At 50.1% G+C, this 24,423-nt stretch overlaps 1 protein-coding gene across 1 annotated transcript in view; it reads right to left on the bottom strand.

Annotated features, from left to right (window-relative positions):
• The window catches only part of gli3 (GLI family zinc finger 3), a 51,549-nt gene that overhangs the window by 5,639 nt on the left and 21,487 nt on the right, over positions 1 to 24,423 (bottom strand). Inside the window, exons 3-11 of the mRNA XM_067252226.1 lie at positions 18,531 to 18,736; positions 15,914 to 16,069; positions 12,078 to 12,279; positions 10,766 to 10,988; positions 10,020 to 10,133; positions 9,126 to 9,266; positions 2,178 to 2,327; positions 1,730 to 1,894; positions 1,308 to 1,595 (exon numbers count right to left, since the gene is read on the bottom strand). Coding sequence (XP_067108327.1) covers positions 1,308 to 1,595; positions 1,730 to 1,894; positions 2,178 to 2,327; positions 9,126 to 9,266; positions 10,020 to 10,133; positions 10,766 to 10,988; positions 12,078 to 12,279; positions 15,914 to 16,069; positions 18,531 to 18,736 — 1,645 coding nt within the window. The remainder of the gene's footprint in view (positions 1 to 1,307; positions 1,596 to 1,729; positions 1,895 to 2,177; positions 2,328 to 9,125; positions 9,267 to 10,019; positions 10,134 to 10,765; positions 10,989 to 12,077; positions 12,280 to 15,913; positions 16,070 to 18,530; positions 18,737 to 24,423) is intronic.

Raw genomic sequence — 24,423 nt, 5'->3', positions numbered from 1 at the left:
AATGACACAAGGACACCAGGTGAGGCATGCTTCCATAAAGGAGACAACAGGAACATTGAACCTCTAGAACCAAGGGCAGGGGACTCAACTGTTCTCTTAGGAAAGTTGTGAAACAAATGCATAGCAAAAACATGAAATGAGTGTAAGCTGTTGAAGGTTTTACATAATTTTGAGTAACATCTCCCCCTTTCTCTCAAATGGTTCAGTCCAGACGCCATCACAATGGTCCAGTCCAGACGCCATCACAAACACCACAGAGGAGGAATCGACACCAAAAGTCATTTACAAAAGGAGGAATGAGGGTTGACAAGGGCTTCTCTTCAGACTGTTTAGGGCCTAATTGGGTTGTTTATTCAGTTCTAATGAAGGGAAGATCAGTGAAGGAATCTGTTTCTTGGCATGGAGGTGAAATGCGAGGGGAGTTCATCGTGTTGTGAAAGGGCCCACTGTCTCTCAGCTCCACAAGAATGAGCTTGGCTCCTCTGTCTCATGGAGCCCTGGGCAGGGCTGGGCTCTGGAGCCCTGGGCAGGGCTGTGCTCTGGAGCCCTGGGCAGGGCTGGGCTCTGGAGCCCTGGGCAGGGCTGTGCTCTGGAGCCCTGGGCAGGGCTGGGCTCTGGAGCCCTGGGCAGGGCTGTGCTCTGGAGCCCTGGGCAGGGCTGGGCGCGTTATCAAAACACACTGATGCCCTGCTGCCGTAAGAGGCACGCCTCTCTGCCCACAGGCATGGAACCCTCTTTTGGCGCCTCCGAAATAACAGTTAAAAAACTAAAGAGAGACAGTTCAAAGGTGAGGGGCGGGAAAACAAAGTGAAGCATTGGCGAACGAATGGCCGATGAGCAAAACGGTCATCTCGTGTGAGTGGAGCAGATGAGATGTGGACAGGCTGCACATCTCATCTGGGATGGGTGAGACACGGCGGGCTTGACAGACAGAGAGAGACAGAGAGAGAGAGAGAGAGAGAGAGACAGAGAGACAGAGAGAGAGAGAGACAGAGAGAGAGAGAGAGAGAGAGAGAGAGAGAGAGAGAGACAGAGAGAGAGAAGGGCCGCTCACCTTATCACCCACTGTCCCAGCGCAGACAGAGACAGGGATCAGTTAGTGCACGAAGCGTTGGGTAGAAGAAAAGATGGCTTCGTTAGAGAGAGAGGTTAGGGTTAGCGAGCATGCACACACACACACACACATCCTGGATGTGATATTAGTAACAGGGTTAGCTCAAAGTGAACGGTGGGCCCTTCAAGCGTTTCCAGGAAGGCTGTGCCGCCATCCCGTCACGCGGCAACCGAAACCATGGCGACGGGCTTACCATGGGCTTCTCAGTCTTGATGGATTTGACCTGCAGACATTCGTCTTGTTTCGAGGTAGCATGGTTGTACTCTCTTTGGTCCCCGTAACCGCCCAGGGGCAGTTGCCCTGGCGACCTGCCGTGACCGTTGCCCCCTGGTTCCCGGGGCGGGGGTCGTGGGTAGGCGTCGCCGCGCTGCTTCTTGGTGACGTGCGCCTCGGGCCCGTGAACTGTCTTAACGTGCTTCCGCAGGGAGCTGGGGTCGGTGTAGCGCTTGGTGCAGCCTGGGATCTTACACACGTACGGTTTCTATAGGGACAGAGGAGAGACAGTCAGGTATGTGTGTGTGTGTGTGTGTGTGAAATTACAGAAAGGTTATGTGTATTTGTATCTTTATGTGGTAGTCAGTTTGTACAGTATGTCCGTGTGTGTGTGGTGTTTACCTCGTTGGAGTGTGTCCGGTTCTGGTGCTTGGCGCGGTCTGAGGCGTTTGAGAAGGCCTTGTTGCATCCCTCATGCTCACACACGTAGGGCTTCTCTCCTGTGTGGGAGCGCAGGTGGGTCTTCAGATTCTCCAACCTGGAATAGGCCTTCGCACATCCCTCAAACTGCACACACACACACACACACACACACACACAGACACCACACATACATATACATACTTAGCTGAAATATCTCCAATGACAAAGAATGCATCAAAGGATAATCACAGACCAATTGTATAAAGCTCTTTAAATATGAAAGTAACAGAGGTGTGTTTGATTTGCCTGACAGCTAGTTCTCATGGTGGGATAAAACACTATCTTCAAGATGGTAAAAGTCAAATACAGTAAATCACCCCCCAGTGTCAGCATGGTGTAAAGGACCCAGGATGGGGGAGGGTCTTACCGTGCATTTGTGGGGCTTCTCCCCGGTGTGCCTGCGCATGTGGACCACCAGCATGTACTGGGCCTTGAAGGGCTTCTGCTCCCTGGAACACTCGTCCCAGCGACACACAAACTCCTTCTTCTCTCCGTGGATGTGGTCGTTGTTGATGTGCTGAGACGCGCAAGACAAGGAAGACCGTGTCAATCAAAGATTGCAAATTCAAAAAACGGAATTTTAGCACTTTTTGGGGAAACGTTTTGATATTTGTTCGACTGCCATAGCTGATGATAAATACACTGAAGCAAGTGATCCAGGACTCTGAAGTTGAACAGATACAGGTGGTGTGTTCTGTGTTTACCACTAGGGGGGCACAGGACCAGATTTGGTACAAATAGGAGGTTGATACATGAGCCATAGGTGCATTACCAGACGATTGACACAAATGTATTGGTAGAATATGTTAAATGGACATAAACATTTGCTGGTGTAAATTCTGTGAATTCCACATTGGCTAATGTGGAATAAACACTTTTTCTTCAGCTCTTGCATTTCTCTCCATTAGTTTATTTCAATGTTGTTCTTTGTTTTTTGTTCTTCCTCTCTCTCTCTCTGTCTGTCTCTCTCTCCTTACAATGTCTCCATCCTTTATTTCTTCATTTGTTCTTTATTTCCCTCTCTCTCTCCTTCTACCAGGGCTGAGGCAGGCTTGTGAGTCTCAGTGTCCGATCTGAACAGGATTTTCAAATAAACCCTGTCACTTCCCATCACACAGGGCAATGGCCGCCTTTCACGACAAGGGCTGACATTTGTGCTGTCGTGGCAACTGGAAATCTGAGGCTTAGGCGGGTGGTGGGGGTAGGGGGAGGGGAGGGGGGGGGGGGGGGGTGAGGGAAAGGGGCGAAGAATCAGAAGTTCACTCAAAGCGTCTCAAATGCCAGGGCTTTGCAACTTCAGCCAAGCATTTTATCTGTAAGTCTCCTCTGCTCTCTCTCTATCTCTCTCTTTGGCTCTTTCTTTCTCTCTCTCTCTCCCTTTCTATTTATTCTGTCCCTCTCTCTGTCCCTCATTCACTCTCTCACTGTCACTCACTCATTCAATCTTCCCTCTCTCACTTTCTCTCCTACCTCTCTTTTGATCTCTGTCATGCCGTAGCCCACCCCGACCCCCACCCACAGCAGTCTCAAACACTGACCAGTCCAGGGGGTAAGTGGTGCAAGGCTGCGGAATGGGGTAGGTAAAGGGAGAGAGAAAAGTAAACACAGTGAAAGAAAGAGAGCAAGAAAAAGGAGAGAGAAGACAAAAGAAAGAAAGAAAAATATGTACAGTATAAGAAGAGAGAGAGTGAGAGAGAGAGAGAGAGAGAGAGAGAGAGAGGAGAGAGAGAAGAGAGAGAGAGGGAGAGATAGAGAAAGAGAGAGAGAGAGAGAGGGAGAGGGAGGGAGGGGGGGAGAAGGCACACAGACACAGAATCCCCCAGGGATCAAGACAACATCTGGCTCTCTCACAAAGCGTGTGGTGTGGTGTCCTCCGGAACGCCTCGCTCAGAGCCCCCCTAAACCCAGGGACACAGACCCAATATCCTGGCCCTCAGGAACCCAGATTATTACATTCCTGAGCAGGGGAGAGACATACACCCAGGGGGCGAACTGAGAGTGACAGAGAGAGAGACAGAGAGAGACAGAGAGGGGGGGGGGAAGAGAGAGAGAGAGAGGGAGAGAGCGAAGGAGAGAGAGCGAAGGACAGAGACAGAGACAGAGAGAGAGAGAGAGAGAGAGCGAAGGAGAGAGAGCAAAGGAGAGAGAGGGAGAGACAGAGAGAAAGAGAGAGAGAAAGAAAGAAAGAGAGGAAGAAAGAGAGAGGGAGAGATTGATAGGGAGAGAGCGAGGGAGAGGGAGGGAAGAGAAGACAAAGAGGGATGGGGAAAAATAGAGACTTGAGTTTGAGTGGTCTTAAATGTCTGGGGGGGATGTAAAGCATTAGAGTCACTCATAACACACTTCACCACTAATAAGAGGAGGGTGAAAAGAATGAGGGAAAGGAATACAATAGGAGAGGAATGAGGAGAGAGGAGAGAGGGAGAGAACTAAAACTCATCTTAATCCTTTATTCAATTTCCTCATCCAACAGTTGAAGTGACTGTGGCTTCTTTATGGTGGGGACAGTACTAAAGAAGTAGCAGACCCTCCAACACGCCTGTCTACTCTCTTTTCTGCTGTGTGTGTGTGTGTGTGTGTGCATCCTTATGTGTGTGAACGTATGAGCGTGTGTGTGTGTGTGGACGATAATAACCTAGTGGTGTGTGTCTGGGCTGTGTACCTTCAGGCGTGACAGCCCACAGACAAAAGGCAGCATTGTCTCTGCTGCCTCCCCACTGACCCACGGAGGCCAGTCAGTGACCCTGCAGCAGAGTCCCCACCAGAGCCCTCCCTGCCCTACATTCTCATCTCAGCAGGGGAATCACCCAACAACAGACTATATGAAGCCTGACCTCCACCCTAACCCTAACCCTAGTCCCAAACCCTGGCTATCTTGGGCCCTGGCCCTTGCCTTCATCTTAGCTTTAGGCCCCAACCCTAACTCTGAATTTAGCCCATTAGATTTGTCCCTGAACATTGACCTAGCTTTGACACCAACCCTAACCCTAGACATGGGTCCTGCAGACCCCCCTCTGGCCCGAGTAATTCCCTGATCTCAAAAGCCAGCTGAATCAGTGAATGGGTCCATTCCATCATCCCAGCCTGGCTGGAACAGACCTCATGTATCAGCCAGGCCCCTCCATTCCTCTCGTCTGACTAGTTTAATTTCAAAATGACGAGAGAAAAAAATAGAATGGGGGCACAGACAGGCGGAGATGAAGTTCCTGAAGATTGATCCTCTCTTCCCCTCCGTCACAACACGGAAACATCCTCTCCGCTCTTCCCCACCTCCCCTGTCCTCTCTCCTGTCCTCTCCACCCTTCTCCTCTCCTCTCCTCTGTGTGTTCCTCTCTCTAGGTGAGGGAATCCCTGTGACGAGCCATCAGTCTACAGTGAGTGCTGTTCGATATCCCCAGGCAGAGAGCAATGCTGAGCAGGTCCTGGAACGCCACACACACACACACTCACACACTCACACACTGAGGCTGTACAAATGGTGGGGGCCGTTTGCGGGCGTGATGCATGAGCCCCTGGCGTGACAGAGAGAGGAGGGAGGACGGCCGGGACCTAATGGTGGGATCTAATGGCAATTCTTATTGGATCAATAATCTCCATGCTGAGAGGACAGGAGCTGTTGGGCGGCTAAATCGACAAACAGGTGCTGATAGCAGCGTAGAGGCCGGTTATTCATCTTCGGCCTGCCAGCTTATCGGCCAACAACTGTAAAAACGCCACCGAGATGGATTTAGGTGGGAGACGTGTACACGAGCACACCGGGAGGGGCCAGGGGGCTGGGCGGCACGGAGACCGCCGTTTACACACACACGCACACACACACACACACACACTCACACACACACACAGTCAATACAGGTAAATACTGTTACACAAACAAAAAGGAACAAGCACTTCTACAGACGCGGTGATTTCCTGAGCTTGTCCGTGTCATTACGCTCCAAACAGAAGCATTGGTTTTTAATGGATCTCCCCTCACTTGAAAGCTCAGTCTCTGACACACTTTCATGTGCTCTACGCCCAGAACAAACACATGCCAGATACACAGACTCCCATCATTACTTAGCTATTTTCTACTCCATTCCCCCTCGCCAGACTCATCTCCCCGTTCCCCTTATCAAGCTCTCTCTGGGACGCAGTGAGGCTGTGTTCCCATGCAGACGTGCATAAAAAGAGGGCCTGTTTACAAGGCAATTCCACTAAGCTGCGGGACCCGCAACACCACTTAGCTTTATCAAACGCCGCCTAATAAATCATACGCTCTTTTGTGATGTCAGTCGCTGTAAGTGCTTTGTGTGAGGAAGAGAAGAAGAGGAGGAGAGAGTCGAGGGAGGGAGGGAGGAAAAGGAGGAGGGAGGGAGAGAGAGAGGAAAGGGGGGAGAGAGAGAGGGAGTCAGAGAGTGGGGGAGAAGGGGATGGGGGCCTGGAATTGGCATGTGTAATTCAGCACAGTCTTTTCATCTTGGAGTAAGATATTCCAGACAGATAAGAAGCCTAATCCTTCTCCTGATCAAAAAAAATCTGCATTTTACCAATTAAAGGGCTGTGCCAGCAGCGAGAGAGAGCCCGTCTGTGGACGCAGCCCACGTTTATCTCTCCTCAGCACTGGGGAGGCTCGCACACACACACACGCACGCACAGAAATACATAGCAGCACACACATACACACATACATAGCAGCACACACACATATATGCACATATCCCCACAGACACACACACACAAAGGAGCTACGGGGGGAGCCTCCACTAACACACTAGTAAAAGGCGCACACAGCGCCACCTAGAGGGATGATCTACAACACAACTACAATGGTGGGAGAGGAAGTTGCAGTAACCAAACAAACACTCTCTCTCTCACACAAACACAGACACGCATGCACACACAGGCAAAATCACCTACTCAAGGAGGAATAGAAACCTAGTGGAGAAGGACAAACTGAGAAAGTGAGAGACAAACAGACAACATACAGATCATGTATGAAGAGAGAGAGAAATAGGGAGAGAGAGAAAAAGAGTGAAATGGGAAAAGAAAAAGAGGGAGAGAAATGAAATGGAGGAAAGAGAGGAGGAAGAGAAATAGTGAAAGGAACAGAATAATTCAGGAAATTATAACAGTGGGCCAAAAAGCGACACCCGCCTTGCTTCTGCTGACTGGGTAGGCCAGATAACTGGAGCTAAATTGCGTAGATCCGATGGTTATCTTATCGGCAGCACCGAAAGCGCTTAAACGCAGAAGATAAAGAAACGGCAACGAGCGTCATGGTGAGGCTGTTTGAGAGGGAGGAAACATGCATCAGGAGCTCAGCTGGGCGGCTGCTGAACAAGGTGCAACACGATGAGGGTGGTGAGGGCTTTCGTGCTAAAATGAGGCCAAGCCAACAAAAAAGAACACAGGAAAAAAAAAGAAACAACCAAAACAAAGCTGGGATATTGATTGGCATAGCTGTCACTTTGAACAGTTGAGAAAAGCAGTCGAATTCACAACACTCACAGTTCAAAGCGGCTGCTTAATTATAGAAAACACACCTTAACTGAAATCAAAGACAATAATTATGATAAACCCACAAATGTCAAGTGATGGAAACTAGTTCGGATTTAGACGTTCACTTCATAATTGATTGAGCTAACTGAGGGAGATTTTTCATTTCATTTTTTAATGCACATTATTTCATGAGGCAAGTTGGATGATTGGGGGAGGGGGCAGCCATTGTTTGCCTATATGAACCCCCCCCCCCCTTACACACACACACACACACACACACACACACACACACACACACACACAGTGTTTGAGGGGATCCACTGTGGTCCAAATACTGTACTTATCCTATTACTGGGGGGTGAGGGGCAGTGGGAGGGAGAGATAAGAGCATTTTCTCCACTGCTCAGTTGAATTAGGGGGAGGGATTCTGTAGGCAAATAGTTTTATTGGCATGTCCTCCCCATTCCCCATCTGCATGAGCACATGAGGAATGGAAATACAATATCAGAACATCCAATGACAGAAAAACAATTCAGAGACGGAATGAGTGAATTAAAGGAGAGAGGACGATGAGGCTGTGTTGATGGTATCGCTGCACTCCCGCTGTATCTCCCCTCTCTCTCTCTTGCCTGTTGAAAGGCTAGGCCAGATGTGAGTGTGTGTGTGTTCACACACATGAAGGGTCAGAGGGGACACCTGCTGTGTCTACGAGGTGGGTGCTGTGGGAAGGGGGGTGTAGAGTGGGTGGGGGGGGGAGCTAAACAAGCTCTCTCACTGTATGACGTGCCCCCCCTCCCCCCACACACTTCTCCTTCCCCCCTCCCCCAGCCAAACTTACCCTGCCCCCCGGAAACAGAGGCAGGAAGTTGTCAAGATCCTCAACCTTTGAGCGGAGCCCTTCAAACAGGGAGGCAGCCCATTCCAGGTTGAGGATATCAATTATAGATAGGGGTTACCGCCGAGGCTGTGGATTGCAATGTCAGACGACAGATAGACAGCCGTGAAGAGCTGAGGATCTTTCTATCAGATGTGTGGTGATGGGGGTGCTGTGTGTGTGTGTGTGTGTCTGTCTGTGGTACAAGGGAATGAGGCTTTGTGTTTGTGTGTGTGTGTGTGTGTGTGTGTGTATGGAAGAGGTGAGACAGTGTGTACGTGTGTAAAAGCGTGGAGGAGGATTGATGTGTGTGTGTGTGTATGTCAGAGGTTAATAATGAGGTCTGTGCAGTTTACAAGGACACAGTAGTTGTGCTTCCTTCCCAGCGAGCTCTCATGCAGCGTATCTAGTGAGGGCAGGCCGGCCCTGTCTGGCCCTCTCTGGCCCCCTCTGTAGATAGGCTGGCTCACAGCTAAGTAGCCCACAGGCCACTGGGGGGGGCAGAAGCAGGATAATAACATCAGGGTAAAGTGGGGGTCCAGGAGGGGGCAGCGGGACTGTAATGTCATTAATATTCAGTTCCAAAACATTCCCTCAGGCTCAATAGGATGAGAGCACATCCATCTCTGGAGGACTGTGGGGGGGTTGTGTGACCGATATCAGGAATCCAACTAGTTAACCATTCTACCGTCAGCCAATCAGGAATCCAGAGTTCTGACAGACAGTCAGGAGTCCAGCCCTTCCCGCCTCCACACAACAGCAATCCGACAGCAGCATCGTCAAGGCCTGCTATTCATTCTCGTCGTGAGAAGTGGAGGGGAGTAGATTTACTAGACTTTTGTTTGATGACTTCTCAAACTTCTTTCGACATTTTGAAGTTCCTCTGTGCTAAATGATATAATGGCTTTAAGTTTCCAGACAGAGAGCTGAAAGCCTGTTCAAGCGGTTGAGTGGACGTACGTGCACCAGCTGCTCCTGGGTGTCGAACTCCCGACAGCAGCTCTCCCAGTGACAGTTGGTCTCGTACACAACCTCAGGCTCCTGCTTGCTCTCGTCCTTGTCCCCTTCCTCCTTCACCATGGTCATGCCATCCGGATGGTCCTGACACACACACACACAAGTTAGGATTCTACAGTAGAGAAAATACACACAGGAATACAGTGGAATACAGTGGAATTATGTGGGCACACAAGTTGAGTCTTGCCATAAAATCCAAATGCAGTGTGTATGTGTGTGTGTGTGTGTGAATGTGTGTGTGTGTGTGTATAGGGGTTGATATACAACAGGTCCAGGAATCCGATACTCTCTTCCTTTACTGGGTTAGTCCATTACAACTCTCTCTCTCTCTCTCTCTCTCTCTCTCTCTCTCTCTCTCTCTCTCTCTCTCTCTCCCTCTCCTTCTTGATAGCCCTCTGGAAGGACGGCTGCCTAATCCCTCTTTCATTTTTCCATTCAAATAAGCATCTGATTAAAGGGGAAACAATTTCCTTCCAGAGCCCCAAAGATCAATGCAGCTTATCACCACAGAGGCACAGCACACCACAACAAGCAGCAGAATGAAACAAATAAATGAATAATTCTACAAAACATCTCATAATTGGTCCCTGAAGCTCTCTCTCTCTCTTTCTCTCTCTCCCTCTGCCTATCTCTCGCCCTCTCCCTCTCTCTCTTTCTCCATCTGCATGTGTGAATTTAGTGCCTGTGTGGGTTTGTTTGTGTGTGCATGCTGTTAATGTGTGCGTGCTTGACTTAAGCATGAGTGAATGTGCGTGTGTGTCTGTATGGCTGTGCGTAGGTGTGCGTGCATGTCAGTGAGTGCGTGTGTGAGTGCGTGTGTGTGTGCGTGCATGTCACCTGGACGCTGATGGCTCCTGGGCTGGGCAGATCCTCGTCAGGTTTGAGTTTGGAGCGTTTGTGGTGCATGGGGTCTCCTGTGCTGCTGACAGCTGACTCACTGGTGGGCTTGGTCTGCAGAAACACACACAGTCACATCATAGCCCACCAACCACCACAACCCAGTACCCACATTCAGGTGCAATCTAATATGTACTATAACGGTGTGCTATTCAGAGCCCAGGCCCAGACCCAGACCCAGGCCCCAACACGACAACAACAATCACAGCAAAAGCGGGTCCAGCACAGAGGTGACCCATTAAACACACACGGAAGAGTGAACAGGAAAACACAAATCATTGAAAGGTTTGTTTTACATCCACACCCCCCAAGAGCAGTGGGGAGAGGGGGCCGCGGTGTGGGTCCATCTATTCGTGTCTGGATCCTTATGCAGATCCCCCTGCGTCCTACAGTGATGAATGGTGTCAGTGGAGGGATATTATACTAACAAGCCCCTTGTTATTGTTACCCAAAGACAGGCTCCTCTCCCAGCTCCAAAACCCTGGACAAGACACACCGTTCCAGGGGAGAAACACTCCCCAGAGGCCCCCTGCATGGAGGGGGGCCCGCCTACCATGTGGACGTACGCTACGGGACTATACTAGCGGTCGCTGGCGGCTGGTATTGGCGGCTCCATCTATCACCTGGGACGGGACCATCTATTACGGCGGCGATGGATGGACGCGGCCGCGTGGCGGGGGGCTCACCTGCGAGGAGTCGTTGTTGGAGGCTGCGGAACGCTCCGCGGCCGCCAGGCCGGAGGGGGGGATGCCTGGGACGGGGCGCTGGGTGGCGAAGGCCGGGGTGGGGTGGATGAGGGGTGGGCTGTGGCCGAACGCAGAGCCCACCATCCCCGGCTGTCGTCCAATCAGCTGCTGGTGCATCTGGAGCGCCACCGGGGTGGGGGGGTAGGCGAAGCTCAGGGCCGGGCTGGAGGGAGGGGACGGAGGAGACGAATGGCAAACAGTCCGACATCTTTAGAGTCTGAATTACAGGTCCCGGTGTGTGTTTGAACAATAGATCACATCTTAGCATCGAAGCAGATCGAGAGGATAGCGACGGAGAGTGTAGGAGAGAAAGAGAGAGACTGTGTGAGATACAGAGGGAATTAATGGATTGTTCTGGATAGTTCTTGGTCCCTAAGGACAATCTGACAGGGGAGGCAGAGCTAACAGAGGAACTGCAGGGCTAGTGGGCAGGATGCCTTCCTGGGAACCTGGATCGTTCTCCCTGCCTCTCTGCCTCTGTCTCCCTGGATCCTTGTCTACCAGCCTCCCAGCCTCCCAGCCTCCCAGCCCCCCAGCCTCTGACCCTCCCTGCCTCTGAGCCTCCCTGCTCCTCCTGGACCATACTTCAGTTGAGCTTATTACCGGGCCGAGTGGAAATCAATGGCCCATGACCCATTTGGGGGCCCATCTCCCTGTCATATCAGTCATCTGTCTGGGGTCCAGCCTATCTGGGCCCTGTCACCAAACACAGGGGCCACTCTCGCCACGTGATTGATCAGGTCATCCTGGAGGATAGCTGATCAATGGCCGTGGGTGAGCTTCATGGATCTCTCTCTCTCTCGCTCTCTTCTGCTTTCTCTTGTTCTTCCTCCTCTTTGTGTGTGCTTGTGGGTGTGATGTGTCTCTGGGAGGGCAGTTTGATGACTGACACACCTCCAGGGAGGCTGGACATGGGACCATCACCCACCAGTGAGATTACACACACACACACACCAGAGAAGTATTGTTGTGAAGTGCAGTAGTATTGTTTCAGCCTAACTACCTGCTTACTCAGTTTGCGTTGCCTGGTTACCGCAAGGAGCAATTAGCCTTCCTATTCCCCGATTGGCTGCTCTGATTATAACACAGCCAATCAGAGAGCTCAATCTTACTTCCTGCTGACAGCCAGACCTGACAGGAAGTGATGTAATCTCTCATTTACACCCCACTGACCACCTGCGTTGCTGTGGTGATTAAAATGTACTAAATGGAATGGGGATTAACATGAGACAACTCCCACACACACACACACCTGATGGCTCCGGCAGAGAGGTGTCCGTAGGAGCCGCTGGTGGAGGAGCTGGAGCGGGAGTTGTTGAGGATGGTGACCAGGGAGTTGGGGGAGGTCCTGATCATGGTCTGCAGGTCAAAGCTGTGCTCCGAGAGGGGAGAGATGGGCAGGGCCCGCTTCCTACTGGGCCTCGACACCAGCCTGGGGCTGGGGAAACGAGAGTCTGGAGGAGAGCAGAGGAAGGGAGATTGTTTAACACACAAACCACGGCCCGGTTTTTACATGTAAGCCGCGGTTTTTCGGATCTACGAGCAAACACAACCTAACACCTTTTGTCCACCCTTCCCCTTTCCCGTACCCTTTCCCGGAGAATACCTGTCCAATGAACTGTCAGTATATCAATGACGAGTCACGTACTGGAAGGAACTGGAGAAAGGCAAATCATACGAAGCTAGGCAAGATAAGAATGTGTGGAGAATGGAGATGGCATGTGGAGGCAAAAGGTTAACGTTTGAGGATGTACCAAATACACACAAATGGTCATGTTTTTTTCTTCCCCCTAATATGCTAAACAAACCGAACCAAAACTGAAACCGTGACCCATAAACCGCAATACACACTGAACCGTGGGCTTGTTGAATTGTTGCACCCCTAGTGTTTACTGGTTTCTGTTTGTTTGCTTGTTCAGTTTGTACTGCAAATGTGTCATCTTCAAATCTGAGCTGGGAGTCAATCATCAGACAAAGGGCCACTTGTGTACAACTGTCAAACACTACACAGAACAGGGATGCCTTTTGTGTCAGGACACTGCTGGCTGGGTTAGGGCGATATTCAATCAAGTGTAATTTCCCTCCCCATTCATATTCAATCAGTGTTGAGTGAAGGAGGGAAGAAGGTAAAGAGGCACAGACGCACAGCCATTCTCTCCCTCGCTCACAATGAGATGCACCAACGGATGAAGAAATGACTTTTGTTGTCTTTTCAGTCAGAGATGTCATAAACAAGGGAGAGGGAAGAAACCGAGGGAGGAGAGATGGAGGGAGGAGGAGAGACGGAGGGAGGGGAGAGATGGAGGGAGGAGAGATTGAGGGAGGAGGGAGAAGGAGAGACACTGAGGGGAACATGTTGCTCTTTGTGCGTGAACTCACACAATGACTTTGTGACTCAGACTTGGAAATAAAAACATTTCTGATTTTTGTATTCTCTTTTCTTCCTCCCATGCAAACAAAACCAGCTTATGGAGTCCTGAAGCCCCTCCACCCAACCCCTATCTCCACCCCCCTCACTACTCCCCCTTGCCCCCGCCCCATCCATCTCCCAAATCGAAATGCTCCTTCTCTCGTTTGACACATCCAACGATTACAGAGTTCCATTCACATGGAAATCAGAGTGTGTGTGTGTGAACACCCCTTCTCATTGTCACTGCTCTGCTGGCCTATGCTTCTCACTCTCAAACCACAAAGGGAGGAGAAACACACACATACACATACCCTCACACACACACACCCTCACCAACTACCTCACGCCACACATACACCACACACACTCTCAATCATAGGAATACAAATACACACATACTGTACATGCCCAAACAAATCCTCAAGAACAATATGTTTTGCACACAATACATTTCTGCTTGTTAAATCTCAATGCGCGTCCTGGATACAGCCATTCTACTCATCACATCCGTTCTGCTAACACTGCAACAGTACACATAATCCCCCTGCAGCAGATCCCATCCTATAGCCTCACCTCCCTAATGACCTGTGACACGCCCTCACACACCGACGCCCAGCCCCTTTCTTGCACCTAATTGTCTGAAGCCACACCCCCTGGGCCTGGGTGAGGGACTACCTACACTTGAGGTAGAATCAAGATAGGGGGATGAGGGAGGAGGGGAGAAGAGAGTAGGAAAAGAAGGTGGGGGGATGTCTTATTACAGAAATGGCTGTAAGGAGAGGGGATGAGAGGAGGGGAGAAGAGAAGAGAGGAGAAGTGAGGAGGGATGGAGGGAGGGATGGAGGGAGGGATGGATGGAGGGGGGGGGGTGCGTCCCATCACTACTATGTCTCCTGGGAGTTGTGTTTATTAATGTGCATCCAAATGATAAATCGTCCAACAGGAGGAGAGGAGAGGAGCGTGGCCCCGCCGCCTGATCCTCCCTCTCATTTCCTCTTGATTTATGGACGAGACGGATGGTTAAGGCCCACGCCATTAATTTTCACACCTACGGTAGGATAGGGTTGCATAGTGTAGGGGCAAGGTAGGGTCTTGTAAGGTAGGGTACAGAAAGTTTGGGTCTGGTAGGGTAGGAGGTAGTGTATAGTAGGGTATGGTAGGGTTTGGTATGGTAGTGTAGGATAGGATAGGGTCAGGTAGATTAGGGTCTGGTAGGGTAAGGTAGGAGACACTGTAGGGTAGGGTAGATTACAGTTGGGTAGATCAGGTACAGTAGGGTAGGTAGAGTAGAGTAGGGTAGGGTACAGTTTGGTAGGGTAGGTAAGGTCAGGTATGGTTCACCAATGAGAGATCACCAATAATCAATGGTTTGTCTGATGGAAGAGACAGCAGCCACAGTAAGGAAAGCACAACTTTTATATTTCCATTATAGTTGATGTTCTACTAAAACATTTATAAAAACAGATATTTACAAGAATTGATTTGCTTTCACGTGTGGGAAAACGACAGAATTATAAGAAGCAGTTAATCCAGAGATGTTGGAGCAGATTCATTGGAACTCACTAATGAGAGACTAAGCAGTCAGAGCCCCATTAAAGCCATACAAGGCAGGACAGAGTGACTGTTCTACTACCCAGCCTGCCTCGCTCTACTGACACTGATGTGTATGTGGACGTAACCACGGCTACACTTACAGACTAACACACCGTTAGCCAATGCTGCTTGATAAGGCTGGGGTTTTATATCTTTTTTTTTTTATTCTTTCATAAAGTCTCTATAAATGACACAAAGGAGAGCTTTAAAGTGTTAATTCCTCTTCTGCGTGGAACACACATTGTTAAAGAGTTATTACTGACAATGATCACAGACGGGTTGAAGAGTGAGGAGTCCGGCGTCTCCATTTGAAATGTGGCCCTAATTGTTTTGTAACAGTCTATTAATCTTAAAAAGTGACACAGAAGAAAGGGATTTCTCCAGTGATGAATGGCGGGACATTCCAATTCCCACTTAATAGCAATTAATTTTCTGATACGCGCGCAAGTTTGGCTACTTTTAATTAGTTTGCGTGGAGATTTCCATGAAAGCCTCGTCTGGCTGACTAAATACATTCTCATCAAAGGAAAGCGGGTGAGTCTGTCCGACCTTCCGAAGATTCAGTGTGCGTTTAATTTCCTATTTACACTTTAAAATAACTCATTAGCATAAGTCCTGTGAATGCAGGATTGAGCCGGCTATGTGAAAACAATGGCATTTAAATCATGTCAGTTTATACAGTCGCCAGCAAGCTGCATCCCCCCCCAACACACACACACACACCTGCCCCACCTCCCCCACACACTATGATCCACACGCTTCCCTGCTCTACTTACAACACACACTGATCTAGAAGGTGAGTGTGAGTGGCTACCAGCCAACCCAGGGGGCCTGTCGAGAGAGAGAGAGAGAGAGAGAGAGACAGAGAGAGACAGAGAGAGAGAGAGAGAGAGACGGTGTGTGTGTGCGAGAGAGAGAGAGAGAGAGAGAGAGAGAGAGAGAGAGAGAGAGAGAGAGAGAGAGAGAGAGACGGTGTGTGTGTGCGAGAGAGAGAGAGAGAGAGAGAGAGAGAGAGAGAGAGAGAGAGAGAGAGAGAGAGAGAGAGAGAGAGAGGCGGTGTGTGTGGGCTCTCAGAGCAGACTCACTCTCCATGGCCTGCAGGTACTCCATGTGAAGAGCAGTGCTCCCGGCTCCGGCCGTGGACGCCACCGAGGGCAGGAGGTCAGAGTACGGGCTCCTGTGACCCGCCAGCAGCGCCATCTGGTGGTAGTACTCTGCTGTGGTCAGACCTGTGTGGGGGGCTGGAGAGAGGAGAGGAAGATTTACATTATGGTTCAAGTAGGGAAGATTTTGTGTGTGTGTGTGTCTGTGTGTGTTCAGCAGGATGCAGACACTCAGCACACCCCTCCCATCTACTCCTTAAAACTTTAAACTCTTAAAACTGAAAGTCCAAATCTTCCAAAACAAATCTGCAGAAAAACTCTGCACCACAGTCTGCCCCTCCATCTCCCCAGCTCTCTCTATCTCTCTTCCTCCATCTCCCCAGCTCTCTCTATCTCTCTTCCTCCTCTCCATCCCTTTCACTCCCCCCATTTCCAATCATTCTAAAATGTCTCTTCTTCTAGGACCTTCCTTTGGTTATCGAGAGCTATAAGTCCTTGAACTGAAGCCTAAATATAAACATTTAGCTGAAAGCTTCCATATGCAAATACTGCTACCAAGACAAGGCAAGAAAGAGAAGGAAAGAGAGAGAGTGAGAGAGGGTGTGGGGGATAAAGACTGACACTGTGGTTTTGGATGCAAATCTGGAATCAGTTGAGCCTCACAAAGTGCTGCAGCTAATTCTAGTCTTTTTTTTTCTCCTTTGATTTAAGAAAGAAGAGGAAAATAAATAAATAAACAAAAAGGATGAAAAGATCTACTCGGGAGGACCGGCCTGTATGCCTGCAAGTTCCCTCTCTGATTGGTTCACTGAACGTAAGGAGAAATTCCAAATTAATTCGATTTGGGTATTATGTCTTAAGTGGAAGGGGGAGTTTCTTAATTGTCTTCATTGTTTCGCTTTAGCTGTGCTTCTGCATTCAGCCATAATGTGACTTATTCTCTATTCGTGCGCAGAAAGGGCTTTGCGGAATTTTTCTAAATCAGAAAACCTGGCATGGGAACATAGTCCCGGGGGCAGAGACTGTCACTGTGGTACTTGACGTGAAGGAGGAGAGAGGAAAGGGGGAGAGGGGAAGAAGAGGGGAAAGGAGGAGAGGAAAGGAGACGAAAGAAGTGGAAAGGAGAGGAGAAGAATATGCCTGAGGACGTGGTGAGCCACAGGGAAGATGGGGGGGGCATCTGAATCCCATCTCACTAACATCACGGGGGGGGGGGGGGTGACATAGAAGGAGTGTGAGAGAGGGAGACACAGTGAGAAAGAAAGTGTGTGTAAGAGAGAAGGCGGCACTAAAGACAGCCCACTTCCTACAGAGTCTGGTCATTAATTCATCAGTATTCAATTCTGTGCATATTGAAAAAGTCCTTCCCCCAGCCCCCGCCACACCACCCCATACAGAAACAACTATAAGCATGACGATATACAGTACTAACAGCCTAGAAGCTCATTGGTTAGTGAATCATTTGGTTTAGAAATGATTTGTCTCTCTTCCTGTGTCACATCATTTCACAGCATACTGTAGAGTGTGGTTTTAAGTGTTCTGAGATCAATTCCTAGTGACAGTTGGTCATGAATGTCAAGGTTGGGGACAGTTTAGGTCACACTTTACTTACAGCTGGGTGTAGCATTTTTTGACAAAATTAGTTAAAAACAGTAACTTATCATCATCATTGGGATTGTTATCTTTAGCTTGAATCTGTAGAATAAGTTAAAAACCAACTCTCTGAACCAAACTGAACAAGAGCTGAGAGCATCCCTGGACAATTATCCCTGGCCCCAGGCAGGGAAGGGGCAGGCTGGCCTAGTTCATTAATTGAGCCCCAGGCTTCAATCAAACCTCCAGGACACGGGAGGCCAGGGGGCCGGGGCTGGAGGGCTGCAGGGGCTCTTTAAGAACATACACTCCTCCTAACTGCTGTAATTGATTTCCCAGTCTGCATCCACCACAGTATACCATTAACCCCTTCTTCTTTTCTCCCTTCTCTCTCTTTCTCACGTCTCTCTCTTTCCTCTCTGTCTACTTTCTCTTCTGTCTTTCTTTATCTCTCTTCCCAACTCCCCCTCTCTCAATCTCTCAATCTCTTTATGTCTCTCTCTCTAACCCTCGGTGCTGGCCTTGAACCCTCCCTCATGTATGTGACGGTCATGCCTTCTCCAGGGGTCTGTGAAGTGACTCACACACACACACACACAAACACACACTCTCTCTTCAACTCTTTATCTTTCTCTCCTTCCCTTTCTTTCCCATACGCATTATTGTCATCATGACAAATCTCAGGTAACATCTCTGTAACCCCGGGAGAAGATCGGGTGACCTACGAGCTGAACCTCCTGACACGAACCAGAAGTCCATCTGAGATGAATTCACGGCACTCTGAACAGAGGAGACATCGATCCCACTCACCAACTCACCACTCACCAACAACCAAGTACCCCCTCCTCTTTCAGAGGCCCTTAGGGGCCCGTTGGGGGCCCTTGTCTGTGTGTGACTGTATATGAATGTATGTGGGTGTATAAGTGTACGTGTGTGTGTGTGCGTACGCGTGTACACACACTGTGTCTGTTTCTGTGTGTGTGTGTGCTAGCTGCCGTCTACTCACCGTCCGCAGGGCTGAGACCACGGGCGGCTGAGATCACCGAGAGGGAGGGGCTGCTGTGCAGGGAGCGGATGTAGTCCATGTAAGGGTTGATGTAGGGGTGGGGCGGGTTGAAGGGAGACTCCGCCCCCATGGAAGGGTTCCGGTGTGGGGAGATTCGGATGAGGGAGATGTCGGAGAAGGCCGGACTACCAGCCAACCCAGGGGGCCTGCCGAGAGAGAGAGAGAGAGAGAGAGAGAGAGAGAGAGAGAGAGAGAGAGAGAGAGAGAGAGAGAGAGAGAGAGAGAGAGAGAGAGAGAGAAAGGGAGGGAAAGAGACATTGTGATTAGACAGATTGAAATTTATCAATTTAGTAAATGTATATCTGAAACTATTCCGTGGATACACTGTACATGACTGTACATGTACTCCTGCATGATTTGCGAGTTAAAAAGACTGGGAGTTCTAAGATAGATACAACCACCACCACTACCCATGATGCTTTGCCAGGGTAGCCGTGCTCAAGCGTTTACCTATATGCTCAACTGTGAGTGTACCCGTCTGAAGTACTGGTCAAGCACTACCAGACAGTATCCCTTAAATCTGAACACTTTTACATGTCCTCATTTTTGACCACTCTCTGTATCTGGGCCAAAGAGAAAAATGAGGAGAAAGTCTGAGATCAGCTCCTACCAAAATCACTTCCTTTATATAATTGTCTAAGAGGGTTTGAGAACTATATAATGATGGCCTCCAAGACAAAGGTCTTCCCTTGTGGATGAGCATAAATCCACATATCACATTTGGAGGCTTGAAGATTGGAGGGAATTAGCCCCAGCGCTTCTCCAGGGCTCCCTGATGGACCGGTCAGAACCGGTCTGGACTGGTCTGGACTGTGACTGAACGACCTCAGGAGAGAGGGAGGGACAGAGAGAGAGAGAGAGAGAGAGAGAGGGGGGGGGGGAGAGTAAAGAGAGAGGGATGAAAAGGTAGGCTAAGAGGGAGACAGCAAAGGGGGAATATGGAAATAGAGAGGGAGAGTGAGAGAGAGAGAGAGAGAGAGAGAGAGGGAGGGAGGGAGAAAAATAAAGAGGGATAGGGAGAGAGGGAGAAAGAAAGAGAGTCCAGGCCCAGAGTTTGTGAGGGGGTGACCTTGACCAAGGCCAGGGGACCGGAACAGTCCAATTACAACCTCCGCCCTGTCCCCTGTGGTCACCCCCCTCCATCCCCCCCCCCCCTCTCTCCACCCCCCCCCCCCCCACCCCCCTCTCCACGGTCTTCCACTGCCCAGCCAGTAATGAAGGAACTCAAACCGGCCATAATGAGGCCTGAGGAGCGGCAACACACACACACAAAGATCTAGCAACTCTTCATTTTCGATAACACTTCACGTAGCAACCCAAAAGACCTACGCGTTGGACTCTCTATCTCTATTCCTCTGTCCCTCTCGCTCTCTCTGGGAGCAGCCCTTTTCCTCTCAAGGGGAGAAGATTCCGCATAAAAACAAATCAAAGGGTTCCTGAGAGCAAGCGTTGACAGTTTACGATAAAACAAGTCTGGGAAAATAACTAAGGTTTGTTTTTCCGAACAAGTCCATCAGTGGGTTTAAGATGATGTTTAAGCCATGACTGTAAAGATGACCTTGTTTGCAGCATGGAATGCACCAGCTACACTGAGGTCATAGCGAGGACAGGCGAGACCGAGCCCTCATACCCACACTCTGACTCTGCACGTCTCTTCCACTCCTGCCAATCACAAGACCTTCTACCTGCTTCCTTACAGTACCACTCCATGGGGCACACTGTGTGTGTGCTCTTGTGTGTGTGCGTGTGGAGTGCGTGCGGGCGTGGGACTGTATAAGTTTGAATGCGTGTGTGGTGTGTGTGTGTGTGTGTGTTTGTGTGTGAGAGCTCTGAGAGGGTGGAAGATAAGCAGGTAATATCAGTTTGCCCACAGGCCCTCACGGCACGCCTCATTAAGGACACATCAGCAGAGCTGCAGGTGATGCTGCCTTTGATGCCCCGCCACATTGTTGATGTAACACACCCACACACAGATAAGGTAGGAGAGCTAGAGAGAGATAGAGACAGACAGATTAACAAGGAAGGAGAGGTAGACAGGGTGGCTTGGCTTTTTCTCTCGGCCCTGCGCGGCTCTAAAGTAACCCAACCAGGTGCCCGCTCCTGTCGTCGTGACGATGATGAACCTTGTCAGGGACTGGTTACTGATCCATGCGTGCTGACCTTTGCTAAACAGCCCTGCCCCACCTCTCCTCCTTTGTCTCCCAGCCCCACCCCCTCCACTCCACTCCACACACACAAACACACACCTGCCCTTCTCCTGCCAATTACTGGTAGTGCATAAGAACATTCCCGCAAAACTGTGTTTGGCAGCCACAGAACTGAGCCTGAAGGAGGGGGGGGGGGCAAAGAATGAGCACTCGTTCTCAAGCAAGAGAGCCAGTGAGAGAGATCGAGAGACAAGCAGAGGAAGAGAGAGGCAGTCAGAGAAAAAGAGAGAGTGAGAGGCTCATGGGGTGTGAAGTGCAGGGAGGTAAATGCTCAGGGTGAAGTTTCAAGGCCACGGAGAGGTCAAGAGAGAGAGAGGAGGTTGGAAAATAAAAGGAGAAGTAGACGGGGAGTGATTAGCAATGAGAAAGAGGAGAGGGTTAGGGGGAAAGGAGGAGGGGGGGAAATGGGAGGAAAAGGAGAAGAGGAAAAGGAGGAGGAGGAGAGGAGGAGGAGAGGAGGAGGGGGGGAGGAGAGGAGGAGGAGGGGGAGGAGGAGGAGGAGGAGGAGGAGGAGGGGGGGATGAGGAGAGGAGGAGGGGGAGGGGGGGGGAGGAGAGGAGAGGAGGAGGAGGAGAGGAGGAGGAAGAGGGGGGGGGAGGAGGAGAGGAGGAGGAGGAGGAGGAGGAGGAGGAGGAGGAGGAGGAGGAGGAGGGGAAAGTATCCAGGGGTTCAAAGCCAGGTGTGAGGGAGGACAGAACAGAGATAGATGGCAGAGAGGAGTGAATAGATGTAAGCTTGTGTGTAAAGTTAGAGGGAGAGAGAGGGATGGAAGGAAGGAAAGATTGAGTGGGAGAGAAGAAGAGGTATGAGAAGACAGAGAAAACAGAGAAACCAGGTCGTTGGTGGATCAGTATCTCTCTCCAGTGCCTTGATCATCTTAGCATCTGCCTTTATGCATTAATCTCCATGATGGAGCAATGCCTGACAGGATTGAATCTTACAGAAGCTGTGTGTGTTTGTATGGTGTGTGTGTGTGTGTGTGTGCCTAATGCTTAGTGTGAGGTACGGTCTTAGTTACACCTGATTTAAGATTTACATCAAAGCTGCCCCCCCAGAACACAGACTGCCCTGTCTTACTGAGGTCAGAGTACCCAGACACACCTCCTCCTCTCCTCTCTCCTCTCCCTCTGCTCTCCTCACATATGGAAGACATTTCCTGTCATATGGTCTCTCAAGTCCACCAGTCAGAGCTGTTTCAGAAACTGGTCAGTGGATGTCCCTCCTCCATTCAGCCACCAGAGGAGCTGTGAGTGTATGTCAGTGTGTGTGTGAGTGTGTGTGTGTGTGTGTGAGAGAGAGTGCTCTTGTGTGTGGAAAGAAGGAAGGTTGTCTCCTGTTCCCAGATCAGGTTTGGGGAAGGTGGAGGGTAGGTTGAGGAGAGGAGAGGAGAAGAGAGGGGAGAGGGGCGGGTCAGGGGGAGGGGGGGGGCAGAGGGGACTCAGATCAGTGGGGGTGTCAGGGCCTCTCCTGGCCAGGGCTGACAGCACAGCCTCCACCCACCCACCCCCCCACCCGCCCCCCCCCCCCCCCCAACCCCCCCCATCTGCTACCCAGCAGCAGAGAAGTGCAGGCTGCCACCACTCTGAAAGACTGAACCAGAGGGAGGAAGAGAGGGGAGGAAGAGAGGGGAGGAAGAGAGGGGCTCCTGACAGCGGAAACATCGGCGCTTTAAAGCCTCCCCTCTTTCACTGAGATCAAAGGGCCCCAGCAACACAGCCCGCCGAGACAGAAGAGGAGAGAGAGAGAAGCAAGGAGGGCACAAGAATGGAAGGAAGAGAGAGAGGGGGGGGAGAGAGCAAGAGGAAGAGAGAGAGGGAGAGAGAACGAGAGGGAGGGGGAGAGAGTGAGAGGAAGAGAGAGAGTGAGAGAGAAAGAAAGAGAAAGAAAGTGAGAGAAAGAAAGAGAAGGAGAAAGAAAGATAGAAGTGAGTGAGGGAGGGAGGTAAAGAGGGAGTCAGTGAGAGAGCATGTGTGCAAGTGCTTTTGCCAGCCATAGAGTCTGTTTTGAATACACAAGGGAAGGAGAGAGTAAGAGAGACCTAGAGTGAAAGAGGAATATGTGTGTACAGTGCAGTATGTTGATATGTGTTTACTAGCCTTTAACTTTACGTTCAATCATGAGGAAACATTTTTATATTCTTTTACATTTAAGTAGGCTTTGCAAGTATGAACTAAATAGCTTTTTCTATATTGCTGATGACTGTTACATAGCCAGTGTTTCAACTTGATTTATTTCATAGTAAAATTCAAATAAATCAATCGTGTTTAGTAGTTGATAGCAGGCAGGCAGAAAAACAAGTCAAGACAGACAAAAACAGGCTGCTAGTTAAGAAGTCAGGCAGACAGATAGGCTGGGACAAACAGCTACTCAAATCAAACTCTTGGCATATTTGATAGTCTGCAAGTCAAGTGTGAGGTCATGAAATCAGCGACTCACTACCTCAGTATAAATCATGTGACGCCCTGGCGTTGGGAGGGCAGGGCGCGACCCTTGACATCAAAGGGCTGGGAGGGATCAGGGGGCGGGGAGGGGAGGGGATGTTCCATTCATCGTCACGCCAACGAGGACTCCCTCTCTGTGGGATGTCTCTGGAGATCTGCCAACTCCTTCCATAGATCTGATCTCTCTCTCTTCTCCCCCCTCGAACTCCCCTCTCTCTCTCTCTAGCTCCTTATATCTCTCTTTCTCCACCTCTGCCTCTGGCTCTCTTTCGGTGTCTCTATTTCTCTCTCTCACACCTCTCTCCCTAACTCTCTCTCTCTTTGCCTCCCCTCCCTCCTTCCCTCCCCCTCTCTATTCCTCAGATACCTGTATGCTCCAACACACATAGCTATGTACTACATGAACAAACACAAACAGAGACCACCCCCCTCCACATCCATACCATATAGAGCTACCTCTACGCACGCTCAGCTGCACAGACACACAGGTACACATCTCCACACATACTCACTCACTCACAACACTCACACATACCTACATACATACATCCACACAGATTCTCACACACAGGTTGACACACACACACACACACGCACACACTCACATACATCAGGTTCACACGCTAGTCCTGGCTGAACACCCCCTGCAGGCACGTACCTCGCTCTCTCCCTCGCCACGCCTGTGAGAGCGTGTTTATCAACAAGAGTCTCAGAGGGTGACATAACAGGCGGGCCAGGTGTCGAGACAGACCACTGTAACCATAGAGACACACACTAAACCCCTCGCACTGGCACAGTCAGGTCAGAGCCCGGGATGGGACTATCTGTAAATGTCAAACGAGAACGGCTGCCAAGTTCAACTGACACTGAACACACTTTCTCTCTCTCTCTCGGTTCTGGGTTTCAAAAGTGTTTAAGTCTTTTCCGAGTCACGACGCGGAACACCGAGCTGTGGGAAAAGGAGTCACTTCTGAGGCTTCCGAAACGAGAGAGTTTACGTTCTGCCTTGCATCGCAACAGGCATTCTCACAGGAAAATCATTTCCTCACCGTAATTAAACGTACTACCAGCCATCAAGATAAGGACGTCTACCAAAACGAAATCAACAAAGTGTATAGGCACCACAAAAAAAAAAAAAGAATCAAAACATGAAAGTGAAATTATACAAAATGAGTCTGCCTTTTT

Source organism: Osmerus mordax, chromosome 15, assembly GCF_038355195.1.
Source record: "Osmerus mordax isolate fOsmMor3 chromosome 15, fOsmMor3.pri, whole genome shotgun sequence".
NCBI classification, from domain to species: Eukaryota; Metazoa; Chordata; class Actinopteri; order Osmeriformes; family Osmeridae; genus Osmerus; species Osmerus mordax.
Note: the sequence above shows the minus strand (reverse complement) of the source record. Positions and strands in the feature narration are given on the sequence as shown.